This window comes from Bombina bombina, chromosome 1, assembly GCF_027579735.1.
Source record: "Bombina bombina isolate aBomBom1 chromosome 1, aBomBom1.pri, whole genome shotgun sequence".
Lineage (NCBI taxonomy): Eukaryota > Metazoa > Chordata > Amphibia > Anura > Bombinatoridae > Bombina > Bombina bombina.
In genome coordinates this window covers 110,352,559-110,380,146 of record NC_069499.1, presented here as the reverse complement: position 1 = coordinate 110,380,146, position 27,588 = coordinate 110,352,559, and the positions used below count along the sequence as shown (strand labels likewise).

Below are 27,588 nucleotides of genomic sequence, written 5' to 3'. Positions count from 1 at the left end.
ACTTACAATTCTATTGGTTTGACTTTTAATTATCTTTGTATCTTATTGTTATGCACTTCCATGTCATACTTGGGTAACATAATGTATATACTGTTTTCGCTATTGAGCATTGCCTTGGAGCTGTATTTATGAATAACCTCAATAAAAAAAAAAAATAATAAAAAAAAAAAAAAGAGAGAGAAGAAAGAGAGAGAGAGAAGAAAGAAAGAGAGAGAGAGAGAGAGAGAAGAAAGAGAGAGAAGAAAGAAAGAGAGAGAGAGAGAGAGAAGAAAGAGAGAGAGAGAGAGAGAGAGAAGAAAGAGAGAGAGAGAGAAGAAAGAGAGAGAGAGAGAAGAAAGAGAGAGAGAGAGAAGAAAGAGAGAGAGAGAGAAGAAAGAGAGAGAGGGAAGAAAGAGAGAGAGAGAAGAAAGAGAGAGAGAAGAAAGAGAGAGAGAGAAGAAAGAGGAGAGAGAGAGAGAGAGAGAGAGAGAGAGAGAGAGAGAGAAGAGAGAGAGGAGAGAGAGAGAGAGAAGAGAAGAGGAGAGAGAGAAGAGAGAGAGAGAAGAGAGAGAGAGAGAAGAGAGAGAGAGAGAAGAGAGAGAGAGAGAAGAGAGAGAGAGGAGAGAGAGAGAGAGAAGAGAAGAAGAGAGAGAGAGAGAAGAGAGAGAGAGAAGAGAGAGAGAGAAGAGAAAGAGAGAAGAGAGAGAGAGAAGAGAGAAGAGAGAGAGAGAGAAGAGAGAGAGAGAAGAGAGAAGAGAGAGAGAGAGAAGAGAGAGAGAGAGAAGAGAGAGAGAGAGAAGAGAGAGAGAGGAGAGAGAGAGAGAGAAGAGAAGAAGAGAGAGAGAGAGAAGAGAGAGAGAGAAGAGAGAGAGAGAAGAGAAAGAGAGAAGAGAGAAGAGAGAGAGAGAGAGAGAGAGAAGAGAGAGAGAAGAGAGAGAGAAGAGAGAGAGAAGAGAGAGAAGAGAGAGAAAAGAGAGAGAGAAGAGAGAGAGAAGAGAGAGAGAAGAGAGAGAGAAGAGAGAGAGAAGAGAGAGAGAAGAGAGAGAGAAGAGAGAGAGAAGAGAGAGAAGAGAGAGAAGAGAGAGAAGAGAGAGAAGAGAGAGAAGAGAGAGAGGAGAAGAGAGAGAAGAGAGAGAGGAGAAGAGAAGAGGAGAGAGAGAAGAGAGAGAGAGAAGAGAAGAGAGAAGAGAAGAGAAGAGAAGAGAAGAGAAGAGAGAGAAGAGAGAGAAGAGAGAGAAGAGAAGAGAGGAGAGAGGAGAGAGGAGAGAGGAGAGAGGAGAGAGGAGAGAGGAGAGAGGAGAGAGGAGAGAGGAGAGAGGAGAGAGGAGAGAGGAGAGAGGAGAGAGAGAGAGAGAGAGAGAGAGAGAGAGAGAGAGAGAGAGAGAGAGAGAGAGAGAGAGAGAGAGAGAGAGAGAGAGAGAACATATAGAGAGAGAGAGAGAACATATAGAGAGAGAGAGAGAACATATAGAGAGAAAAGGCAAAATAGAGATACAGGGAGTAAGTGTGACGGCAGGAAGAAATAAAAGTTCAAATAGAGAGACAGAAAGGGAGGAAGTGAGCGCAGAAGGAAAGGTTGGCAAGAAGAAAGGAAGAGTAGAGAAAGGTAGAGGGGATAACTGGGTGATCGAAGGATAAGAGCCAATGTAAAATGCTAGTTTATCATTACACACAAAAGGTATATGGCAATGCTGGTAAGTAGAAGCAACAAAGAGGTGGCACAGTGATGTTCAGGTCATAAATGTAGTGTGGGTTGCTGTAAATGTCCCTTCAGTGTATCTCACACACAGACAAGATGGTGAACAAGGTAGAGTCTATTACTCTCCGTACAGGCACATTTAATCACACAGGATATACATGTAGTCCCTTAAGCAGACTTCTCTAGGAGACCTTTCAAGTAACAGGTTCCTGTTTCCAGGAGCAGTTTCATGGCAAACAGTCTGTCTGCTCTAAGCTGATCACAGATCTTCTCAGACTGGCTGCATGCTTAGCAATCTACACTCAACACTCAACTAACTTAGGCCTAGATTTGGAGTTTGGCGTTAGCCGTGAAAACCAGCGTTAGAGGCTCCTAACGCTGGTTTTAGGCTACCTCCGGTATTTGGAGTCACTCAAAAAAGGGTCTAAAAATCACTTTTCAGCCGCGACTTTTCCATACCGCAGATCCCCTTACGTCAATTGCGTATCCTTTCTTTTCAATGGGATCTTTCTAACTCCGGTATTTAGAGTCGTGTCTGAAGTGAGCGTTAGAATTCTAACGACAAAACTCCAGCCGCAGGAAAAAAAGTCAGTAGTTAAGAGCTTTCTGGGCTAATGCCGGTTTATAAAGCTCTTAACTACTGTACTCTAAAGTACACTAACACCCATAAACTACCTATGTACCCCTAAACCGAGGTCCCCCCACATCGCCGCAACTCGATTAAATTTTTTTAACCCCTAATCTGCCGACCGCCAACTACGTTATCCTTATGTACCCCTAATCTGCTGCCCCTAACACCGCCGACCCCTATATTATATTTATTAACCCCTAATCTGCCCCCCACAACGTCGCCGCCAGCTACCTACACTTATTAACCCCTAATCTGCCAACCGCAAAGTGCCGCCACCTACGTTATCCTTATGTACCCCTAATCTGCTGCCCCTAACACTGCCGACCCCTATATTATATTTATTAACCCCTAATCTGCCCCCCTCAACGTCGCCTCCACCTGCCTACACTTATTAAAGACTAATCTGCCGAGCGGACCGCACCGCTACTATAATAAAGTTATTAACCCCTAATCCGCCTCACTAACCCTATAATAAATAGTATTAACCCCTAATCTGCCCTCCCTAACATCGCCGACACCTAACTTCAATTATTAACCCCTAATCTGCCGACCGGAGCTCACCGCTATTCTAATAAATGTATTAACCCCTAAAGCTAAGTCTAACCCTAACACTAACACCCCCCTAAGTTAAATATAATTTTAATCTAACGAAATTAATTAACTCTAACTTCATTAGAACCCTAATTAATAAAACTTACCAGGATAGGCTCAATGACCTAAATATGTATAGCTTAGAGGAGAGAAGGGAAAGAGGTGATATGATAGCAACTTTCAAGTACATTAAAGGGTTTAGTAAAACTGAGACTGTGGGTATTTTACATAAAATGGAAAATTCAAGAACAAGGGGTCATGAGCTCAAGCTAAAGGGTAGTAGATTCAGGAGTAATTTGAGGAAGCACTTCTTTACAGAAAGAGTGATTGATTTATGGAATAAACTTCCTCAAGAGGTAGTAGCAACAAACACTGTGGGGGACTTTAAAAATGCATGGGACAAGCATAAGGCTATCCTACGAACTAGATAAGTTTATACTGTTAGGTAAGGTCGGGCAGACTTGCTGGGCCTATGGCTCTTATCTGCCGTCAATATCTATGTTTCTATGTTTCTATGTTTCTATGTAACTCTTATTAAATAAATTATTGCTATTTAAAGCTAAATACTTACCTGTAAAATAAATTCTAATATAGCTACAATATAAAACATAATTTATGCTTACCTGATAAATTCCTTTCTCCTGTAGTGTAGTCAGTCCACGGGTCATCATTACTTCTGGGATATTAACTCCTCCCCAACAGGAAGTGCAAGAGGATCACCCAAGCAGAGCTGCCATATAGCTCCTCCCCTCTACGTCACACCCAGTCATTCGACCGAGAACCAAACGAGAAAGGAGAAACTATAGGGTGCAGTGGTGACTGGAGTATAATTTAAAAATTTAGACCTGCCATAAAAAAACAGGGCGGGCCGTGGACTGACTACACTACAGGAGAAAGGAATTTATCAGGTAAGCATAAATTATGTTTTCTCCTGTTAAGTGTAGTCAGCCCACGGGTCATCATTACTTCTGGGATACCAATACCAAAGCTAAAGTACACGGATGACGGGAGGGACAGGCAGGATCTTTATACGGAAGGGACCACTGCCTGAAGAACCTTTCTCCCAAAAACAGCCTCCGAAGAAGCAAAAGTGTCAAATTTGGAAAATTTGGAAAAAGTATGAAGAGAAGACCAAGTTGCAGCCTTGCAAATCTGTTCAACAGATGCCTCATTCTTAAAGGCCCAAGTGGAAGCCACAGCTCTAGTAGAATGAGCTGTAATTCTTTCAGGAGGCTGCTGTCCAGCAGTCTCATAGGCTAAACGTATTATGCTACGAAGCCAAAAAGAGAGAGAGGTAGCAGAAGCTTTTTGACCTCTCCTCTGTCCAGAATAAACGACAAACAGGGAAGAAGTTTGGCGAAAATCTTTAGTTGCCTGTAAATAAAATTTCAGGGCACGGACTACATCTAGATTGTGCAGAAGTCGTTCCTTCTTTGAAGAAGGGTTAGGACACAATGATGGAACAACAATCTCTTGATTGATATTCTTGTTAGTGACAACCTTAGGTAAGAACCCAGGTTTAGTACGCAGAACTACCTTATCTGAATGAAAAATCAGATACGGAGAATCACAATGTAAGGCTGATAACTCAGAGACTCTACGAGCCGAGGAAATAGCCATTAAAAACAGAACTTTCCAAGATAACAATTTAATATCAATGGAATGAAGGGGTTCAAACGGAACACCCTGTAAAACGTTAAGAACTAAATTTAAGCTCCATGGTGGAGCAACAGTTTTAAACACAGGCTTAATCCTGGCCAAAGCCTGGCAAAAAGCCTGAACGTCTGGAACTTCTGACAGACGTTTGTGTAAAAGAACGGACAGAGCTGAGATCTGTCCCTTTAAGGAACTAGCAGATAAACCCTTTTCTAAACCCTCTTGTAGAAAAGACAATATCCTAGGAATCCTAACCTTACTCCATGAGTAACTATTGGATTCGCACCAATGTAAGTATTTACGCCATATTTTATGGTAAATCTTTCTGGTAACAGGTTTCCTAGCCTGTATTAAGGTATCAATTACTGACTCCGAAAATCCACGCTTTGATAAAATCAAGCGTTCAATCTCCAAGCAGTCATCTTCAGAGAAATTAGATTTTGATGTTTGAAAGGACCCTGAATTAGAAGGTCCTGTCTCAGAGGCAGAGACCAAGGTGGACAGGATGACATGTCCACTAGATCTGCATACCAGGTCCTGCGTGGCCACGCAGGCGCTATTAGAATCACCGATGCTCTCTCCTGTTTGATCCTGGCAATCAATCGAGGAAGCATCGGGAAGGGTGGAAACACATAGGCCATCCCGAAGGTCCAAGGTGCTGTCAAAGCATCTACCAGGACCGCTCCCGGATCCCGTAACAAGGAAGCTTGGCGTTCTGGCGAGACGCCATGAGATCTATCTCTGGTTTGCCCCAAAGACGAAGAATTTGGGCAAAGACCTCCCCTGGATGAAAAGTCTGACGACTTAGGAAATCCGCCTCCCAGTTCTCCACTCCAGGAATGTGGATCGCTGACAGGGGGCAAGAGTGAGACTCTGCCCAGCGAATTATCTTTGATACTTCCATCATCGCTAGGGAGCTTCTTGTCCCTCCTTGATGGTTGATGTAAGCTACAGTCGTGATGTTGTCCGACTGAAACCTGATGAACCCCCGAGTTGTTAACTGAGGCCAAGCCAGAAGGGCATTGAGAACTGCTCTCAATTCCAGAATGTTTATTGGAAGGAGACTCTCCTCCTGAGTCCATGATCCCTGAGCCTTCAGGGAATTCCAGACAGCGCCCCAACCTAGTAGGCTGGCGTCTGTTGTTACAATTGTCCAATCTGGTCTGCTGAATGGCATCCCCCTGGACAGATGTGGCCGAGAAAGCAACCATAGAAGAGAATTTCTGGTCTCTTGATCCAGATTCAGAGTAGGGGACAAATCTGAGTAATCCCCATTCCACTGACTTAGCATGCACAATTGCAGTGGTCTGAGATGTAGGCGTGCAAAGGGTACTATGTCCATTGCCGCTACCATTAAGCCGATTACCTCCATGCATTGAGCCACTGACGGGTGTTGAATGGAATGAAGGACACGGCAAGCATTTTGAAGCTTTGTTAACCTGCCTTCTGTCAGGTAGATCTTCATTTCTACAGAATCTATAAGAGTCCCCAAGAAGGGAACTCTTGTGAGCGGAAAGAGAGAACTTTTCTCTTCGTTCACCTTCCACCCATGCGACCTTAGAAATGCCAGTACTAACTCTGTATGAGACTTGGCAGTTTGAAAGCTTGACGCATGTATCAGAATGTCGTCTAGGTACGGAGCCACCGAAATTCCTCGCGGTCTTAGTACCGCCAGAAGAGCGCCCAGAACCTTTGTGAAGATTCTTGGAGCCGTAGCCAATCCGAATGGAAGAGCTACAAACTGGTAATGCCTGTCTAGGAAGGCAAACCTTAGATACCGGTAATGATCTTTGTGAATTGGTATGTGAAGGTAAGCGTCCTTTAAATCCACTGTGGTCATGTACTGACCCTTTTGGATCATGGGTAAGATTGTCCGAATAGTTTCCATTTTGAACGATGGAACTCTTAGGAATTTGTTTAGGATCTTTAAATCCAAGATTGGTCTGAAGGTTCCTTCTTTCTTGGGAGCCACAAACAGATTTGAGTAAAACCCCTGTCCGTGCTCCGACCGCGGAACCGGGTGGATCACTCCCATTAGCAAAAGATCTTGTACACAGCGTAGAAATGCCTCTTTCTTTATTTGGTTTGTTGACAACCTTGAAATATGAAATCTCCCTTTTGGGGGAGAGATTTTGAAGTCCAGAAGATATCCCTGAGATATGATCTCTAACGCCCAGGGATCCTGGACATCTCTTGCCCAAGCCTGGGCGAAGAGAGAAAGTCTGCCCCCCACTAGATCCGTTCCCGGATCGGGGGCCCTCAATTCATGCTGTCTTAGGGGCAGCAGCAGGTTTTCTGGCCTGCTTGCCCTTGTTCCAGGACTGGTTAGGTTTCCAGCCTTGTCTGTAGCGAGCAACAGCTCCTTCCTGTTTTGGTGCAGAGGAAGTTGATGCTGCTCCTGCCTTGAAGTTACGAAAGGCACGAAAATTAGACTGTCTAGCCCTAGGTTTGGCTCTGTTTTGAGGCAGGGCATGGCCTTTACCTCCTGTAATGTCAGCGATAATTTCTTTCAAACCGGGCCCGAATAAGGTCTGCCCTTTGAAAGGAATGTTAAGTAATTTAGATTTAGAAGTAACATCAGCTGACCAGGATTTTAGCCACAGTGCTCTACGTGCCTGAATGGCGAATCCGGAATTCTTAGCCGTAAGTTTAGTTAAATGTACTACGGCATCTGAAATAAATGAATTAGCTAGCTTAAGGGTTTTAAGCTTATTTGAAATCTCATCTATAGTTATTGAGTCAAGAGTCTCTTCCAGAGACTCTGACCAAAATGCGGCCGCAGCCGTGACAGACGCAATACATGCAAGGGGTTGCAATATAAAACCTTGTTGAACAAACATTTTCTTAAGGTAACCCTCTAATTTTTTATCCATTGGATCTGAAAAGGCACAGCTATCCTCCACCGGGATAGTGGTACGCTTAGCCAGAGTAGAAACCGCTCCCTCCACCTTAGGGACCATCTGCCATAAGTCCCGTGTGGTGGCGTCTATTGGAAACATTTTTCTAAATACAGGAGGGGGGGAAAAGGGTACACCGGGCCTATCCCACTCCTTAGTAATTATCTCTGTAAGCCTCTTAGGTATAGGAAATACGTCAGTACTCGCTGGTACTGCATAGTATCTATCCAGCCTACATAATTTCTCTGGGATTGCAACGGTGTTACAATCATTCAGAGCCGCTAATACCTCCCCTAGCAGTACACGGAGGTTTTCTAGTTTAAACTTAAAATTTGAAATGTCTGAATCCACTCTATTTGGATCAGATCCGTCACCTGCAGATTGAAGCTCTCCGTCTGCATGTTCTGCAAATTGTGACGCAGTATCTGACATGGCCCTAATATTATCAGCGCACTCTGTTCTCACCCCAGAGTGATCTCGCTTACCTCTAAGTTCTGGTAATTTAGACAAAACTTCAGTCATAACATTAGCCATGTCCTGTAGCGTGATTTGTAATGGCCGCCCTGAAGTAGTCAGCGTTACAATATCACGCACCTCCCGAGCGGGAGATGCAGGTACTGACACGTGAGGCAAGTTAGTCGGCATAACTTCCCCCTCGTTGTTTGGTGAATGATGTTCAATTTGTACAGATTGACTTTTATTTAAAGTAGCATCAATGCAATTAGTACATAAATTTCTATTGGGCTCCACCTTGGCTTTTGCACATATAGCACAGAGATATTCCTCTGAGTCAGACATGTTTAACAAACTAGCAATTAAACTAGCAAGCTTGGAAATACTTTTCAACTCAATTTACAAGTAATATGAAAAACGCACTGTGCCTTTAAGAAGCACAGAAAAAAACTATGACAGTTGAATAACAATGAACCGGAGAAATTATAAAAACCAAATTTTTCCCGGTAAAGGCATAAATTTAGCAAAGGATTGCCCCCATTAGCAATGGATAACTAACCCTTAATAGCAGAAAAAAATGTACAAAATATAAACGTTTTTTATCACAGTCAAAGCACAATCTCACAGGTCTGCTGTGAGTGATTACCTCCCTCAAAATAATTTTTGAAGATCCTTGAGCTCTGTAGAGACGATCCGGATCATGCAGGGAGAGAAACAGACTTGTGACTGAATTTCTGATGCGTAGCAAAAGCGCCAAAATAGGCCCCTCCCCCTCACACACAGCAGTGAGGGAAGTTCAGTAAACTGTCTTAAATTAAAATAAACGACAGCCAAGTGGAAAAACAGTGCCCAAAACAATTTTTCACCCAGTACCTCAGATAATTAAACGATTTAACATGCCAGCAAAACGTTTAAATCAAATAACATGAAATGTCATTAAACAGCCTGTTGCTAGACGTTCCCACTGCAAGTTAGGCTAAAAGTTATATGCATATAGTATTATCCCAGTGAAGTGTCATTCCCCAGAATACTGAAGTGTAAACATATATACATAACAGCCTGATACCAGTTGCTACTACTGCATTTAAGGCTGAACTTACATTATATCGGTATTGGCAGTATTTTCTCAGTCAATTCCATTCCTCAGAAAATAATATACTACAACATACCTCTTTGCAGGTGAACCTGCCCGCTGTCCCCTGATCTGAAGTTTACCTCACTCCTCAGAATGGCCGAGAACAGCAAAATGAATCTTAGCTACGCCGGCTAAAATCATCCAAAAACTCAGGTAGATTCTTCTTCAAATTCTACCTGAGAAGGAACAACACACTCCGGTGCTGTTTTAAAATAACAAACTTTTGATTGAAGATATAAAAACTAAGTATAATCACCACAGTCCTCTCACACATCCTATCTATTAGTTGGGTGCAAGAGAATGACTGGGTGTGACGTAGAGGGGAGGAGCTATATGGCAGCTCTGCTTGGGTGATCCTCTTGCACTTCCTGTTGGGGAGGAGTTAATATCCCAGAAGTAATGATGACCCGTGGACTGACTACACTTAACAGGAGAAATTATAATTACATTGTAGCTATTTTAGAATTAATATTTATTTTACAGGCAACTTTGTAATTATTTTAACCATGTACAATAGCTATTAAATAGTTAAGAACTAATTAATAGTTACCTAGTTAAAATAATTACAAAATTACCTGTAAAATAAATCCTTACCTAAGTTACAATTAAACCTAACACTATACTATCATTAAATTAATTAAATACCTACAATTACCTACAATTAAACCTAACACTACACTATCAATACATTAATTAAATACAATATCTACAAATAACTACAATGAAATTAACTAAAGTACATAAAATAAAAAAGAACTAAGTTACAAAAAATAAAAAAATATCTACAAACATAAGAAAAATATTACAACAATTTTAAACTAATTACACCTACTCTAAGCCCCCTAATAAAACAACAAAGCCCCCCAAAATAAAAAATGCCCTACCCTATTCTAAATTACTAAAGTTAAAAGCTCTTTTACCTTACCAGCCCTGAACAGGGCCCTTTGCGGGGCATGCCCCAAGAAGTTCAGCTCTTTTGCCTGTAAAAAAAAAACATACAATACCCCCCCAACATTACAACCCACCACCCACATACGCCTAATCTAACCCAAACCCCCCTTAAATAAACCTAACACTAAGCCCCTGAAGATCTTCCTACCTTATCTTCACCATACCAGGTTCACCGATCCGTCCTGAAGAGCTCCTCCGATGTCCTGATCCAAGCCCAAGCGGGGGGCTGAAGATATCCATGATCCGGTAGAAGTCTTCATCCAAGCGGGGCAGAAGAGGTCTTCCATCCGATTGAAGTCTTCATCCAAGCGGGGCAGAAGAGGTCTTCCATCCGATTGAAGTCTTCATCCAGGCGTCATCTTCTATCGATATCCATCTGGAGCGGAGCGGCAGCATCCTGAAGACCTCCGACGCGGAACATCCATCCTGGCCGACGACTGAACGACAAATGACGGTTCCTTTAAATGACGTCATCCAAGATGGCGTCCCTCGAATTCCGATTGGCTGATAGGATTCTATCAGCCAATCGGAATTAAGGTAGGAAAAATCTGATTGGCTGATTCAATCAGCCAATCAGATTTAGCTCGCATTCTATTGGCTGATCGGAACAGCCAATAGAATGCGAGCTCAATCTGATTGGCTGATTGGATCAGCCAATCGGATTGAACTTGATTCTGATTGGCTGATTCCATCAGCCAATCAGAATATTCCTACCTTAATTCCGATTGGCTGATAGAATCCTATCAGCCAATCGGAATTCGAGGGACGCCATCTTGGATGACGTCATTTAAAGGAACCGTCATTTGTCGTTCAGTCGTCGGCCAGGATGGATGTTCCGCGTCGGAGGTCTTCAGGATGCTGCCGCTCCGCTCCAGATGGATGTCGATAGAAGATGCTGCCTGGATGAAGACTTCAATCGGATGGAAGACCTCTTCTGCCCCGCTTGGATGAAGACTTCTACCGGATCATGGACATCTTCAGCCCCCCGCTTGGGCTTGGATCAGGACATCGGAGGAGCTCTTCAGGACGGATCGGTGAACCTGGTATGGTGAAGATAAGGTAGGAAGATCTTCAGGGGCTTAGTGTTAGGTTTATTTAAGGGGGGTTTGGGTTAGATTAGGGGTATGTGGGTGGTGGGTTGTAATGCTGGGGGGGGTATTGTATGTTTTTTTTACAGGCAAAAGAGCTGAACTTCTTGGGGCATGCCCCGCAAAGGGCCCTGTTCAGGGCTGGTAAGGTAAAAGAGCTTTTAACTTTAGTAATTTAGAATAGGGTAGGGCATTTTTTATTTTGGGGGGCTTTGTTGTTTTATTAGGGGGCTTAGAGTAGGTGTAATTAGTTTAAAATTGTTGTAATATTTTTCTTATGTTTGTAGATATTTTTTTATTTTTTGTAACTTAGTTCTTTTTTATTTTTTGTACTTTAGTTAGTTTATTTCATTGTAGTTATTTGTAGATATTGTATTTAATTAATGTATTGATAGTGTAGTGTTAGGTTTAATTGTAGGTATTTTATTTAATTAATTTAATGATAGTATAGTGTTAGGTTTAATTGTAACTTAGGTTAGGATTTATTTTACAGGTAATTTTGTAATTATTTTAACTAGGTAACTATTAAATAGTTCTTAACTATTTAATAGCTATTGTACATGGTTAAAATAATTACAAAGTTTCCTGTAAAATAAATATTAATCCTAAAATAGCTACAATGTAATTATAATTTATATTGTAGCTATATTAGAATTTATTTTACAGGTAAGTATTTAGCTTTAAATAGCAATAATTTATTTAATAAGAGTTACATAGAAACATAGAAACATAGAAACATAGATATTGACGGCAGATAAGAGCCATAGGCCCAGCAAGTCTGCCCGACCTTACCTAACAGTATAAACTTATCTAGTTCGTAGGATAGCCTTATGCTTGTCCCATGCATTTTTAAAGTCCCCCACAGTGTTTGTTGCTACTACCTCTTGAGGAAGTTTATTCCATAAATCAATCACTCTTTCTGTAAAGAAGTGCTTCCTCAAATTACTCCTGAATCTACTACCCTTTAGCTTGAGCTCATGACCCCTTGTTCTTGAATTTTCCATTTTATGTAAAATACCCACAGTCTCAGTTTTACTAAACCCTTTAATGTACTTGAAAGTTGCTATCATATCACCTCTTTCCCTTCTCTCCTCTAAGCTATACATATTTAGGTCATTGAGCCTATCCTGGTAAGTTTTATTAATTAGGGTTCTAATGAAGTTAGAGTTAATTAATTTCGTTAGATTAAAATTATATTTAACTTAGGGGGGTGTTAGTGTTAGGGTTAGACTTAGCTTTAGGGGTTAATACATTTATTAGAATAGCGGTGAGCTCCGGTCGGCAGATTAGGGGTTAATAATTGAAGTTAGGTGTCGGCGATGTTAGGGAGGGCAGATTAGGGGTTAATACTATTTATTATAGGGTTAGTGAGGCGGATTAGGGGTTAATAACTTTATTATAGTAGCGCTCAGGTCCGCTCGGCAGATTAGGGGTTAATAAGTGTAGGCAGGTGGAGGCGACGTTGTGAGGGGCAGATTAGGGGTTAATAAATATAATATAGGGGTCGGCGATGTTAGGGCAGCAGATTAGGGGTACATAGGGATAATGTAAGTAGCGGCGGTTTACGGAGCGGCAGATTAGGGGTTAATAATAATATGCAGGGGTCAGCGATAGCGGGGGCGGCAGATTAGGGGTTAATAAGTGTAAGGTTAGGGGTGTTTAGACTCGGGGTACATGTTAGAGTGTTAGGTGCAGACGTAGGAAGTGTTTCCGCATAGCAAACAATGGGGCTGCGTTAGGAGCTGAACGCGGCTTTTTTGCAGGTGTTAGGTTTTTTTTCAGCTCAAACAGCCCCATTGTTTCCTATCGGGGAATCGTGCACGAGCACGTTTTTGAGGCTGGCCGCTTGCGTAAGCAACTCTGGTATCGAGAGTTGAAGCTGCGTTAAAAATGCTCTACGCTCCTTTTTTGGAGCCTAACGCAGCCTTTATGTGGTCTATCAATACCAGAGTTATTTTTATGGTCCGGCCAGAAAAAAGCCGGCGTTAGCTATGCGGGTCGTTACCGACAAAACTCTAAATCTAGCCGTTAGTCTGCTTGCCAGACTAGACTGTTGCAGGCAGATAGTCTCCTCCCCCAATCTAGGCAGCAAAGAAAGACTGTGCCTGAACACCACAATAAATAAAGATATATGTTACATTTCAAAACTAAATTCTCCATAAAAATTATTTTAAAAAAACTTTGTAATATAGTTATAACAGCCCAAAGAGAGAATAAAGCTACACAGTGATTGTTGGATATTGCAGGAGCCCATATATATGTGTCTGTAATTGGCCACAGCATAATAGATAAACATAATGAAGAGGCTTTTCAAAGGATATGTCCCTTGACTGCAAAACATTTAAAAAGTTATAACAGTTTATAACAAAATAACAGTTTCAATGCTTTCAAATCATACTTTGTATGCAGTGCAGTGCTTTATTGTGGATATATCCTATATACAAAAAAATAAAATAAACGTCAAATCCCATTAAAGCTAATGTGAAAGACACCTACCTCTCTTAGCTCCAGCCTCTGGGCCACAGCCTCCAGACATTCCTGCCCTGAGCTCTCCACAGACAGGGTGAACTCCACAAACTCATTGTTCAGCAGCTGAATTCGAGCTACCAGGCAGCTCTTGCTGGACACTGTGTATCTTCGAGTCCGCTTTAATTTCAACCCAAAAGGGAGCGGCATCTTCCCAAAGAGGAGGATCAGCTGGAGGACTCAGGGCTTGGCCAAGTCATCCAGCAGCCATTAAAAAGAGAGAGAAGAATCCACATGTGGAAAACATCCAGAACCCTACTAAAGACAAAGAACAGCTGGTGTCACTGGAAATGCATACAAAAAACAATATATATATATATAAAATTGTGTGTGCGTGTGTAATATGCATAGACAGCACTTAGATGTCTGAAGAAGGTGCGCAAACCCCCAAAACGTCACACATTAAACATAGTAAGTGCTGTTTGCATATTATTATTTATTTATTTTTTTAAATATTTGTTTATTGAGGTTATATAAAATATCAGTTAAAGCAAGGTTACAGCACAGTCATAATACATTTTTTGAGCTTAGATAATAATGCAATGAACATAGTTATACAATGTACCTCTTGTATATTATAACATAGAAATAAAACATGACTCTGAAACAAAAATACCGCTCCCTGTAAATTATTCACCTATAAATTTAGTTTGAAACCTCTATGAATTTTTTCTTTTTATATATGGCTATTCCCCTCACCAAATAACGACCACTCTTCGGCCAGAGATACCGATAATGCCACTAGTTGGGGATAGTACTTTCAAAATAGAGAACATAATAAGGAAGATTGAAATATATTGTATGTCACATTATCATTCTGATCTCAAGACAGATCATGAAAAAATATTTATATTGGGAATAATGGTGTGGTTAGTCATGGTCTAAATATTCAAGACCTGTTGAGCACTCAAGTGTATTATTGCTGGAAAAAATACTTTAATAAATAAGAGTGTCTTCACTGTTTTTTGTATATTGAAGCCGGTCACCTCACCATTAGAACAGGGTAGTAAGGAACATTGAGAAGTACAGAAATACATGGAAAATTAAAATAAGGGTTCTATAGGATATATTTTCCGTCGCTTACATAGTAAGCTCATTGGTGTAGCACAAAAGGGGAGGAGGGGAAGGGAAAGGAAGGAAATGATGGTATAGTCTGGTGATATATACATCTCAAAATTATCCCTCCAATTTAGGGAAAGGGAGGGGGTGGGACGGGGGGCGGAGCCAAGAAACAACCTTTTGGGGTTGGTTAATTAAAGACTATATATGTCGTTGCAAGGAGAAATAAAAGCTAGGCATGGAGATTGAACCACATAAAATACTCTGTGAAACAAATCGTCTTTGCAAGACCTTATAAGCACTAGACTGGTATGGGAAGGAATATAAATTGTATCTCCCCTCTGGAACTGTTGTCACCACTGGACAGGACGGAAAAGGGGTGCTGGATATGACCCACTTTGACAAGCAGAGTGGGAAAGGGTGAGGGGAGATACCAAATTATACTAAAAGCATAGGGAAGGGTATGTTACATAAGATGTTACTGCCAAGTCGATTATCAGAGTACTGATTAAAAGTATACCTCATCTAGGAGACTATTTCCCAGTATAGATCAATTATAGCTCATATGAAATGCTAAGTGTAATATGGGGAAAGAAATACGATTTTAGTTGTCTGTTAATATGGAGAGAAGATAATGCTTCTAGTGGGTGTCTGACTATAGCCCACCTATCCCACCATCTCGGCCGCAGACGGCAGGGCAAATGAGCTTACCGCCACATCTAAGAAGTACTGTAAGTTATTGCCAGGTTGAAGTGTATTCTCTCCTCCGGATAATACTGGGTAGGTGTGTTAGTAGCATCTAAATAATTCTGTGAGATTAACTCTGCAAAACTAAGCAATAGTCTCCTTTGACCACTATCTTCAACATAGGGGTAAAATACACTGAAAGGCGTCCTAATCTATATAATTTAAACATCAAAAATGTACTATTATTCCTATTAGATTAGAATTATTAGAGGCAGTTGCAGGATAGTCAGCATAATATTTACAGAACTAACTAGCTTTGGTAGGTTATGCCAAGTGAAATAGAGTAGCTACTGTACTTAAACTGGTTATATGTAGTTAGGGCTATCCTGTAATATCAAGTAATCTTAAAATAAAATATGCTGAAGACAACACATCATATCTACATACAATCATCAAATAAGATTGGATAGCATAATAATTACCATAGTTGAGTAGCTACAGCTCCACTAATATATTTATGGATAGCAGCTGGCCTCTATATATACTTATTAGAATATCTGCATATCATAAAAAGCTGGACTATAGGAACTGGTACATGTTTATACCTCTAGAAAAGGGCCAAACTGTAGGCATAATATACTATAGTTGGTCAAAACAGCATGTGCAAAAGACCTGCAAGGAAATATAAACCATGAAACCCCTTCCCATAATCTATTATAATTGACATTATGCATAATAACAATATCAGGAACATCCATGAACTCACTTCTATGGGATATACTGTAAAAGCAGGTCCCTGGGCTAAAATAAAACATAGCCTGGTTCTTGTGGATAGTGAACATACATAGTATAATTACAATTAACGTTTTCTCAGTGCAACTAGCATAAACTTGTAACTTAGCTGCATGGCAGAAAACGAGTAGTTTAAACGTGAGGAGGTAAAACACAAATATATAACTTGTTATCTCGTGAGCATCTGACTATTTAACTAAAGTCTCTGGATATCTATATAACTGAATACAGTAGTATAACTATATATAGAACCAAGTGTGTACAGTCAAACAGAGAGACGTTTTATAGGTGGCTAACTAGCTAATTAACATAAAAAATAATTAGCAGTTTATTAGCAAGATAGTGCATGTGAACCTTAGAGAGAAGAAAAAGTTATGGTGACAGTTCCAATATGAATTTGGCTGTGTCCCATTGTGTAGATAATATGTCTTGGAAAGGGGATATCTAGGTCCAAGGTCCCATGGAAGCCTAGGGGACTCCTCAATAACAGATATCGTTTTTTTTCCCCTTTTCTATCCCACTCCACATCTCGGCGTTTTGAATCTCACCATTGTGGTATGCTTCTCTCTAGACTCCGGTGGAACGGTCTCTGGGGGTGATCTGTGAAGTACAGGCGATCTGCAGCTGTAAGATTCCACAGCTTTGGAACCACTGTAAGATATATGGGGACTAAGCAGGCTGAAGTATTGCGGCTTGGAAACCAGAAATATCACAATTCTAACTCTGACTTTGTGAGCCACTTTGGAAGCCGGTGTCGTCAAATCGATACTGCTGCTGCCAGATGAGTGGAAGTTTCCCTGAATGGGCTTCGGAGAAGTGCTCTCATGTCCCGTTCTAGGCGATATCTGTGGCACCATCAGTCGGTTCTCCTCCGTAGCGTGAAGCGAGCCATCTGACACTCCCACATGTATATCAGCGGTTGCGGCCAAAATGGGGTCAAAGGCTCCAGGTTCCCCTAGCTCTTGGATAGCTCGGGTATGAGATAGTCGGCTAGGTACTGTGTCGCTTAGAGCCTCAATTATCCGTGACTCCAATTGTTGGAAGGGGGTCTCCAAAAGCAGTAGGATCTTTGTTCCCCAATCTTTTATAGCCGCCATATTCCCCTATGAGACACAATATCCCATATGTGGTGATCGGTCCCCAATAGCACATACAGCGTGTCCCCATAAGCCAGGTAAGGGTATATGCGGTCATTTAGGCACAGGGAGCCGTAATATAGATCATGTCAGCTTCTAAGATCAACTTAATGGTAGAAGTAGATGTCGCCCTCATGGCTGTTTGTAAGTGCGTAGATCCGGGTATAATTCACCTCTCAAGCTCCAAATTTTAAGCCGTTGTCTCCACAATAAGGTAGTCTTAGTAAAGTCCAAAACATGAATCCTGAATATTATAGCAAATTATCAATTTGCTCCAAATAATGGATCAAATAGCTGGAGCTCCTGCATTATTCATCCGACCATGTCGGCAGTTGGATCCGCCCCCGATTTTGCATATTATTTTAAAGCCAAACACTCTGTCTGTAATCCAAAAAAAGATACCCGCTCTCTTAAAGACCAGACAAATAAAACACTACAATTATTATGTAACAATATATTGCATTAAAGGGGCATGAAAACCAACATTTTTCTTCCATAATTCATATAGAGAATACAATTGTAAACAACTTTCCAAATTACTTTTATTATCTAACATGCTTCATTCTCTTGGTATCCTTTGATGAAGAAGCAGCAATGCACTATTTGGAGCTAGCTGAATGCAGTGGGTGAGCCAATAACATGAGGCATATATGTGAAGCCACCAATCAGCTCCTGAGCCTACCTAAGTATCCTTTTCAACAAAGGATACCAAAAGAACAAAGCAAAATAAAATAACAGAAGTAAATTGCGAAGGTGTTTAAAATCACATGCTCTATCTGAATCATAATAAACATAAGTGCGGCATAACGAATGAGTGCATATCATTTGCACATGCATCAGAATGTCCCTTTACTAACTCTAACTAATAAACACAATTATACATTTCTACATAAAAGTTATCCTTAGAGTTTAAATTATTTATATCAATTAATATGTTAACTAGTATTGATAAGCATCATCACAACAGATTTAAAGGGACTTTAAATATTTTAAGATATAATAGAAAAAGTCTAGTTAACTGTAAAAAAAAATAAAAAAAACTTGCAATACACTTTCATTATCTAAGTATGAAAATGTGGGCTTTCCAGTTCTGAGATTGGAAAACCCAGTGACAGGCTTCAGAAGCCTAACCCTGCAAAATATGTCTCTACTTAAGTAACAAGTCCAGACCTCCCAACTGTCCCTATTTAAGAGGGACAGTCCCTAACTCTGAGCTTTGTCCCACTGTCTTTATGAGACAGCCTATTTGCAGAATTTTCCTTAGACCCGCCCAGATACAACCATAAAAAACCTAGATACACCCATATTGACCACCTACCGATTGACCCACCCACTATCGACATATGACCACACAACCCCACCATCAATAAGGTGACCGCCCCTTTCAACCTTCCGAGCCCCTTATAGCAAGCCACAAATGTTGAGAGGTATGGGATTGGCTCCTTTAAGGCAAGTGATGAGTAGAAGATTCAGGAGAAATGAGAGGAAGCATTTTTATTTTTTTTTACAGAAAGGGTGGTGAATTCATGGGTGTAGATTGGCTCTGAAAAACAATTGCAGGAAAAAATGTATTAATGCATTAAAAAAAAATGCACACTCGCATAGTATGTTAATGTTCAGGAAAAAAAAATAATTATAAAAAGGTGTTTACTGCCCCTTTAAAATCATTACCCACTTAAAATAGTATATATATTTTTTTATAGTGTGGGTAACCAGCATTAAAAAGCATTGGACAGCAAATCCTGAGAGAAGAGCCTCCAAATAAGGTCACACACAGAGCAAATAAATGACGGTCGCTCTGCATAAGTGATACCTTAATAATAGCTAGTTGTGAACACAGCTTCTGCCTTTATCCTTTCACTTCTTAAACAAGGTAAATGAGCTGAGTGGCTCATTCTATGTTTCCAAGGGAAGATTTTCTTTCAGCAACATAGCAAGCCCAGCAGCTACTCCCAGACACGTGTTCACAATGATACGTGGAGGCTTGTGATCATCCAGGCGTTTGTTTACCTTGTACGCATGGAATGTGCGAACCACAAACACTAATGCTCATCCTACTAGAAATACCAGGCTTAAAGGGACAGTGCACTGTAAAATTGTTTTACCTTTAAATGGTATTTTTAAATATAATGTTAAGTAATACATAATGAAATAACTTTGGAATACAGATTCATTATTTTGCCCCATTTTCATGTAATGTAGTTCTGAAAATTAAGCAACTTCTAATTCTCAGAACATGAAAAGCGACCTGCTAACTTCTCAATGCTAACCTACCACATACCTTTTAACTGATAACTGCAAAAGTACTTTATACTAACTATATGACCTTGTTGTCTGCAGATGAAAGCCCAGATTGAAGGTAAATGGTGGCTGGAGTTTGGCTATGAAAAATAATTATAATAAAACCATTTAGACTTGGCTGATATGTTATTCTATAGCAAAATAAGTAAAACACAACATAAATGCCTTACAATGAAATGTACTGTCCCTTTAAAGGAACAGTCAACACTAAAATTGTTATTGTTTAAAAAGATAGATAACACCTTAACTACCCATTGTTATATTAATATACTTTATATCCTTTACACCTCTAAATTTCTGCCTGTTTCTAAGCCACTATAGACAGCCTCTTATCACATGCTTTTTTATTTGCTTTTCACAACAGGAGACTGCTAGTTCATGTGAGCCATATAGATAACATTGTGCTCACGTCTGTGGAGTTATTTAAGAGTCAACACAACAGCACTAATTGGATAAAATGCATTGAATAGATAATAAATACAAAGTCATGTGATTAGGGGGCTGTCTCAGAAGATGCTTAGATACAAGATAATCACAGAGGTAAAAAGTATATTATTATAACTGTGTTGGTTATGCAAAACCGGCGAATGGATAATAAAGGGATTATCTATCTTTGAAAATAATAAAAATGATATTATTGTAGACTGTCCCTTTAATGTGTTTACAATGATGTGTTATACCAGCTGGAGCGTTAAAAAATGTATGGGAATTTGCTCTTTAGGTATATTTTTTTACATTAAATATTTCTCTGCTAATTGAAACAACAACCTTATAAAATGGGTTGAGCTTCCTGGAAAAGCAGATCTCATTCGCTTATCCGTCTATATTTACACACTATCCTTATAATCGTATCTCTCTATACACAGTGAGAGCCTTACTTAGAAAGAACAATGGAAAATGAGCATGTTATCTATACTCTCCCACCACCCACTAAGTGTGTAATCGCTTCTAAACCATTTTTTTTTTGTTTTTTTGTTAACATGGCTTTTCTAAACCATTACTGAAATATTCTGTATAGGTGGGGGATAAGAGCCGAAGGGCATGATCCGCTGCTTAGTTCTGCATTCGGATCCTTGTGAAAGATGCGAATGTGCATCCCTAAAAAGCAGCTATTTCAGATGGCAAAATATAAAAAGTAAATGAGCTATTTGTACGCAATTTAAAAAGGGGCATTGTACATTAGATTTTACTTTTGCATAAATGTTTTGCAGATGATCCATTTATATAGCCCATCTGGTAGTGTTTTTGTAACAATGTATAGTTTCTTATTTTTAAATAACATTGTGCTGATTTTTAGACTCCTAACCAAGCCCCAAAGTTTTAGATGTATACTCATGTCTACAGACTCCTTTTTGTGTAATAGTCTTTTTATATGCAGTGGAAAGTGTCTGCTCTACCTGCTTTCCCAGCCCCTTTCAGTAGGTGCCCCAGCCTAACCTCATCAACAGTGCTAGGGAGCTTCTAAGTAAGTTTTTAAAAGGTTTTATACTGGATTTTTATATCAGCATCTGTGCATATTCTTCTTTATAGTGGTGTCTATTACATGCAGTTATATGAACATTGGTGTATACTGTCCCTTTAATACACTCCAGCAGGTAAAAACGGATCATTGGGAACAAAAAGGGGAGAAATAAAAACCACGGTACACTGTACCTTTAAGATAATCTGTTTACTAAAGACATGTGCAATGCACAAGCTTTACTATTGTGAGTAATTGTAGTTTGTAACTTGTACACATAACTATAGTATGGGATTTAAAGTGCAAAATATGTAATGTTTATGCTAAAATGATCCAAAATTATTGCTATTCTCTGTAAATTACTTGATACTGTATTTAATTTAAAAAAAGGGAAAAATAAATAATTGTAAAATATTTTGTAGAGCTTTTTAATTTTTAAATGAAATCCATTTTTTACTGTGTGGCAGAAGTCTTGCACCAGGTGCACTCCAGTGTTATTCCTGAGCAGGACACATCCTGTGACTGGTGAATACTTAAGTATGCTACTTATTACTGGATCTTCAGCCATGAGCTCCACGGGAGCAGCAATGCATTGTCCCTTTGTACCAGACGTTAACTATGTGTTTAAGCTTTTGTAGGGGTTATACACATAGTGAAAAGGAACACCTTAGTTTTATACAATTACGTCCCTTTAACATCGGAGACTTAAACTGTAATATTGTTGGACATAAAGACAGGACTTTAATTAATCATTTTAAGTTCAAAGTTGTCCCATTTGATGAGAATTTACTGAAGAAATGTGGTCTCCTACAGATATTATAGTGATTCACACTGCCAGTTTGACAGACACAAAACAAATATATTTATTTACACAGATATCTGTATGACGCACATTTTTAATTTTTTTTTAAATAAAGTGCCTGAACGAAGCAAACACAGCAGCTATTTTCGTGATTCACTGCACTAACTAATCACAAGTTACACATTTACACTTGTTCCCAGTTTGATGGATTGAGAGTTTGCATTGTGCGGCTGTTTTAGGGTCCCAGGTTTTTGGAAGGGGCCTTGATGTGGTACCTGGGCTTGTCCCATTTGGCCAAATGCAGTAATTAATCTTTCAATTTTTGCTTTTAATCTTAGCTGAGAGCTTGTAAGTGAGTGCTGGACTTTCTCTGTGTGTTGTATTAATTTGTTTTGTAATTTTCCCTATGGTTCTTGCACCCAAACCTGCCTGGGGTTAACTGCCTGTGACTCTGGGGACAGCACAGCTTCCTGTGAGTGCCAGTGAGCATCCAGGGCTGAGCATGTTGCAGGGTCATGGGATGTGTACCCGGTCCGGTCTGAGAGCGCAGTCCCGTCCGTTTTTTGTATATATCTGGGGTGATTATATAAGCCTGTGCACCCTTCACTTGTTCCCAGTTTGTTGGATTGAGAGCTTGCATTGTGTGGCTGTTTTAGGGTCCCAGGTTTTTGGAAGGGACCTTGACGTTGTACCTGGGCTTGTCCCATTTGGCCAAATACGGTAACTTACCCTTTAATGTTTGCTTTTAATCTTAGCTGACAGCTTGTAAGTGAGTGTTGGACTTTCTCTGTGTATATATATATATATATATTTTCCTGGCTCCCAGCATTTGCCAAATTATACTGATGTATATTAATTTACCAAATTATATATAGACAAAAATTACAGCATTTATATCTAGTCATATTAATGTGTATGTCTTGGATTCGGAATATCTGTTTTTTGTTTAATCTAACTCTTTTAGTTTACAAAAATACACTGTCAGGTTGGGGCTTTCAGACTCTACAAAAGAAATAACTTGATCACAATTTACCTAGGTTTATAGCAACAATAAAATGTATTTCTTCCATTATAAAAATTAAAGGGCCGACATTAAAGGGGATGTGCACTGTAAAATGTTTCTTTCCATTAAAAGGGACATTCAAGTCAAAATGAAATTTTCATGATTCAGATAGAACACGCAGTTTTAAACAACTTTCCAATTTAATTCCATAAGCAAAATGTGCAGTCTTTCATATTTACACTTTTTGAGTCACTAGCTCCTACTGAGCATGTGCAAGAATGCACATAATATACATATCAGCATTTGTGATTGGCTGATGGCTGTCACATGATACAGGAGGAGTGGAAATAGACTGAAATTTGTCAGAAAAAATAATCTGCTACTCATTTGAAGTTCAGACTAAGTGCTTTTGCATTCTCTTGATCATGAATTTGTTGATTATGCAAATCTACTGTATTTGCTGGTCTTTTAAATGTATTAAAAAGGGATATTAAAGGGACACTGATATCTTTTGTGATTCAGATATAGCATGCAATTTTAAGCAACTTTCTAATTTCTCATATTATCATTTTTTCTTTGTTCTCTTGCTATCTTTATTTGAAAAAGAAGGCATCTAAGCTTTTTTAAGCTTTTTTTTTTTGTTGAGTACTGGACAGCACTTTTTTATTAGTGGATGAATTTGTCCACCAATCAGCAAGGACAACCCAGGTTGTTCACCAAAAATGGGCCGGCATCTAAACTTACATTCTTGTATTTCAAATAAAGATACCAAGAGAATAAAGAAAATTTGAGAACAGGAGTAAATTAGAAAGTTGCTTAAAATGTCATGCTCTATCTGAATCACAAAAGAAAAAAAATTGGGTTCAGTGTCCCTTTAAGCACCATGTAATTTACAAGACGTTTCTTTGTTTTGCTATAGAATAAAATCAGTCAAGTTGTTTTTCAATATTCAAACTCCACCAAACATTAACCTTATTTAGAGAAGCCAATCTGGGGTTTCTTCTGCAGAAGACAACGCTAATCATTGTAATTAGGTTAGTATAACGTGCATTATCATCAGCTGAAGGATATATAGCAGGGTTAGTCTTCAGAAGTCTGCAGGGTACATTTCCAGGTCTGAGAATTAGAAAATCTACCATTTTTGGAGCTTAACGTGATGGTAAAATGTAATAAATTAAAGTCCAGTATTTAAAAATCTTAAAAAGAGGGGCACTTTAATTCATTAAACTTTACAAAGACGCTTCTTTTTTAAAATATTTACCATTGCATTATGGTAAACATACCACCGATCCTCCGCCAGCATCTCCTCCTGTATTGAGAATATCGATGACAAATCCGATTTCCTCCAATCGTTACATGCCCCACGAGCTGGACCCCAAAGGGGGCATGCAACGATTGAAGGAAGCCGGATTAGTCATCGATATGCTCAATATAGAAGGAGATATGGGTAGTGTTTACTGTAACGAAATGGTAATTTATTAAATATATCAAATATGAAACAGTATTTAATTTAAAATATGTTTAATATATTAATATTAAAAAAGAGATATGGTATAGCTGGATTTTATTATAATACAATAGGCATGGTGAAAATGTGTTATTCTGCTTTCATTATGTTATTGTTTTCCCTCCAGTCCCAACAGTTTTCTTATTTAAACCCAGGGGATTGTTAAATTTGTTTAAAATGTAGAAGCCAATAAGAATACTTAGACAGTACTAATTAGTCTATCATATGGGATAATACCCAACAAGGGTGCTACCTCTTAGACCAGATGTGCCTTTCACAGAAGCTTTCCTGTAGTACATCAGTCTGACTCCAACCGTAAGGACAGTGCAGCACCGAAATACCAGGCAACTACATTCTGAACAAAGGCTTTTTATAACTAACCACAGACATAAGTTTCGACCTGTATGGGCCTCGTCAGTGGAGGTGCAGCTATTTCCCTCTAGGCACACTGGTCTGAGAGTCCCTTTAAGCTCTATACAGTAAACTCCCAGTTAACCGGCACCCATGGGGATTGGTAGATTCCAGATAAGTGTAGTTTCTGGTTGCTTGAGAGTTCTGGTTGCTTGAGTTCTGGTTAACTGAGAGTTTACGGTACTAAGTTACACACCATGTGCAGAGCTTTTAGGGTTAAGGCTGTGACACACAGAGCGGCGTGGTGCGCAGCGTCATGATGTGGCTTTGTGCGCTCAGTGTGTCCTGCCTTTTCATCTCTGCGCGTTCAGCCACTTCAGGTCGCATAGCTGAGAGCTCAGAGTTGAAATATTTGAACTTCAGAAGCGACGCAAAGCAGCTGCTTCGCCTCGCGCCGCATTGCTTGCAGTGTTTCAAAGCCTTAAAAGATCATCGAACATTGAGAGTCTTATTGCTTATCTCATGTAGCAAGTTAAAAGGACAGTCTACTCCAGAATTTTTATTGTTTTAAAAAGGTAGATAATCCTTTTATTGCCCTTTATAATATATATATATATATATATATATATATATATATATATATATATATATATATATATATATATATATATATATATATATATATATACACATACATACAGTGGATATAAAAAGTCTACACACCCCTGTTAAAATGTCAGGTTTCTGTGATGTAAAAAAAAAAAAAGAGACGAAGATAAAATAATTTCAGAACTTTTTCCAACCTTTAATGTGACCTATAAACTGTACAACTCAATTGAAAAACAAACTGATATATTTTAGGTAGAGGGAAGAAAAAATTTAAAATAAAATAATATGGTTGCATAAGTGTGCACACCCTTAAACTAATACTTTGTTGAAGCACCTTTTGATTTTATTACAGCACTCAGTCTTTTTGGGTATGAGTCTATCAGCATTGCACATTTTGACTTGGCAAGATTTGCCCACTCTTCTTTGCAAAAACACTCAAAATCTGTCAGATTGCGAGGGCATCTCCTGTGCACAGCCCTCTTCAAATCACCCCACAGATTTTCAATCGGATTCAGGTCTGGGCTCTGGCTGGGCCATCCCAAAACTTTAATCTTCTTCTGGTGAAGCCATTCCTTTGTTGATTTGGATGTATGCTTTGGGTCGTTGTGAAGCTGAAAGATGAAGTTCCTCTTCATGTTCAGCTTTCTAGCAGAAGCCTGAAAGGTTTGTGCCAATATTGACTGGTATTTGGAACAGTTCATAATTCCCTCTAGCTTAACTCAGGCCCCAGTTCCAGCTGAAGAAAAACAGCCCCAAAGCATGATGCTGCCACCACCATGCTTCACTGTGGGTATGGTGTTCTTTTGGTGATGTGCAGTGTTGTTTTTGCGCCAAACATATCTTTTGGAATTATGGCCAAAAAGTTCAACCTTGGTTTCATCAGACCATAACACCTTTTCCCACATGCTTTTGGGAGACTTCAGATGTGTTTTTGCAAAATGTAGCCTGGCTTGGATGTTTTTCTTCATAAGAAAAGGCTTTCGTCTTGCCACTCTACCCCATAGCCAAGACATATGAAGAATACGTGAGATTGTTGTCACATGTAGCACACAGCCAGTACTTGCCAGATATTCCTGCAGCTCCTTTAATGTTGCTGTAGGCCTCTTGGTAGCCTCCCAGACCAGTTTTCTTCTCGTCTTTTCATCAATTTTGGAGGGACGTCCAGTTCTTGGTAATGTCACTGTTGTGCCATATTTTCTCCACTTGATGATGACTGTCTTCACTGTGTTCCATGGTATATCTAAATTATTTTGTACCCTTCTCCTGACTGATACCTTTTAACAATGAGATCCCTCTGATGCTTTGGAAGCTCTCTGTGGACCATAGCTTTTGCTGTGGGATGTGACTAACAAAATTTCAGGAAAGACCAACTAGAGCAGCTGAACTTTATTTGGGGTTAATCAGAGGCACTTTAAATGATGGCAAGTGTATGCTGACTCCTATTTAACATGATTTTGAATGTGATTGCTTAATTCTGAACACAGCTACATTCCCAGTTATAAGAGGGTGTGCACACTTATGCAACCACATTATTTTAGGTTTTTTTGTTTTCTTCCCTCCACCTAAAAGATTTCAGTTTGTTTTTGAATTGAGTTGTACAGTTTATAGGTCACATTAAATGTGGAAAAAGTTCTGAAATGATTTATCTTTGTCTCATTTTTTACATCACAGAAACCTGACATTTTAACAAGGGTGTCTAGACTTTTTATATCCACTGTATATAACCAACACTGTAATATTAATACACTTTATCTCTTTGATTACCTTGTATCTAAGCCTCTGCAGATTGCCACCTTATTTCAGTTCTTTTCATAGACTTGCATTTTAGCCAATCAGTGCCGATTTATAAATAAGTACACAAGTGTGAGCACAATGATATCTATATGACACACACGAACTAGCACTTTCTAGTTGTGAAAAACTGTCAAAATGCACTGAGATAAAAGGTGGCCTTCAACAGCTTAGAAAGCCTACATAGGTTAAACTTTCAAAAAAGAATACCAAGAGAACAAAGCAACTTTGATGATAAAAGTAAATTGGAAATTGCATGCCCTATCTGGATCACGAAAGTTCATTTTTGACTTGGTTGTCCCTTTAAACGAACGGAAGCAGTGCGGCAGGGGGACCGACACATACTTCTTCCTTTATTGTTCCTTATACTTCACTAGAAAAGTGTGGTCATTACGGGGAAAAGCAGGAGTGTAGCCTTTACAACAGCAAGTGATGCTGGTTGCTCTTAGGGACTCTAGCAAAATATCAAGCTGTGTGAGGAATGG

The 27,588-nt window shown here is 39.5% G+C and overlaps 1 protein-coding gene across 2 annotated transcripts in view; it reads right to left on the bottom strand.

Moving 5' to 3' along the window:
* The window catches only part of PTPN21 (protein tyrosine phosphatase non-receptor type 21), a 190,007-nt gene that overhangs the window by 135,748 nt on the left and 26,671 nt on the right, over positions 1–27,588 (bottom strand). For both annotated transcript variants that reach the window (XM_053697579.1, XM_053697580.1), the window contains exon 2: positions 13,577–13,864. In XM_053697579.1, coding sequence (XP_053553554.1) covers positions 13,577–13,756 — 180 coding nt within the window. In that variant the 5' untranslated portion in view covers positions 13,757–13,864. The remainder of the gene's footprint in view (positions 1–13,576; positions 13,865–27,588) is intronic.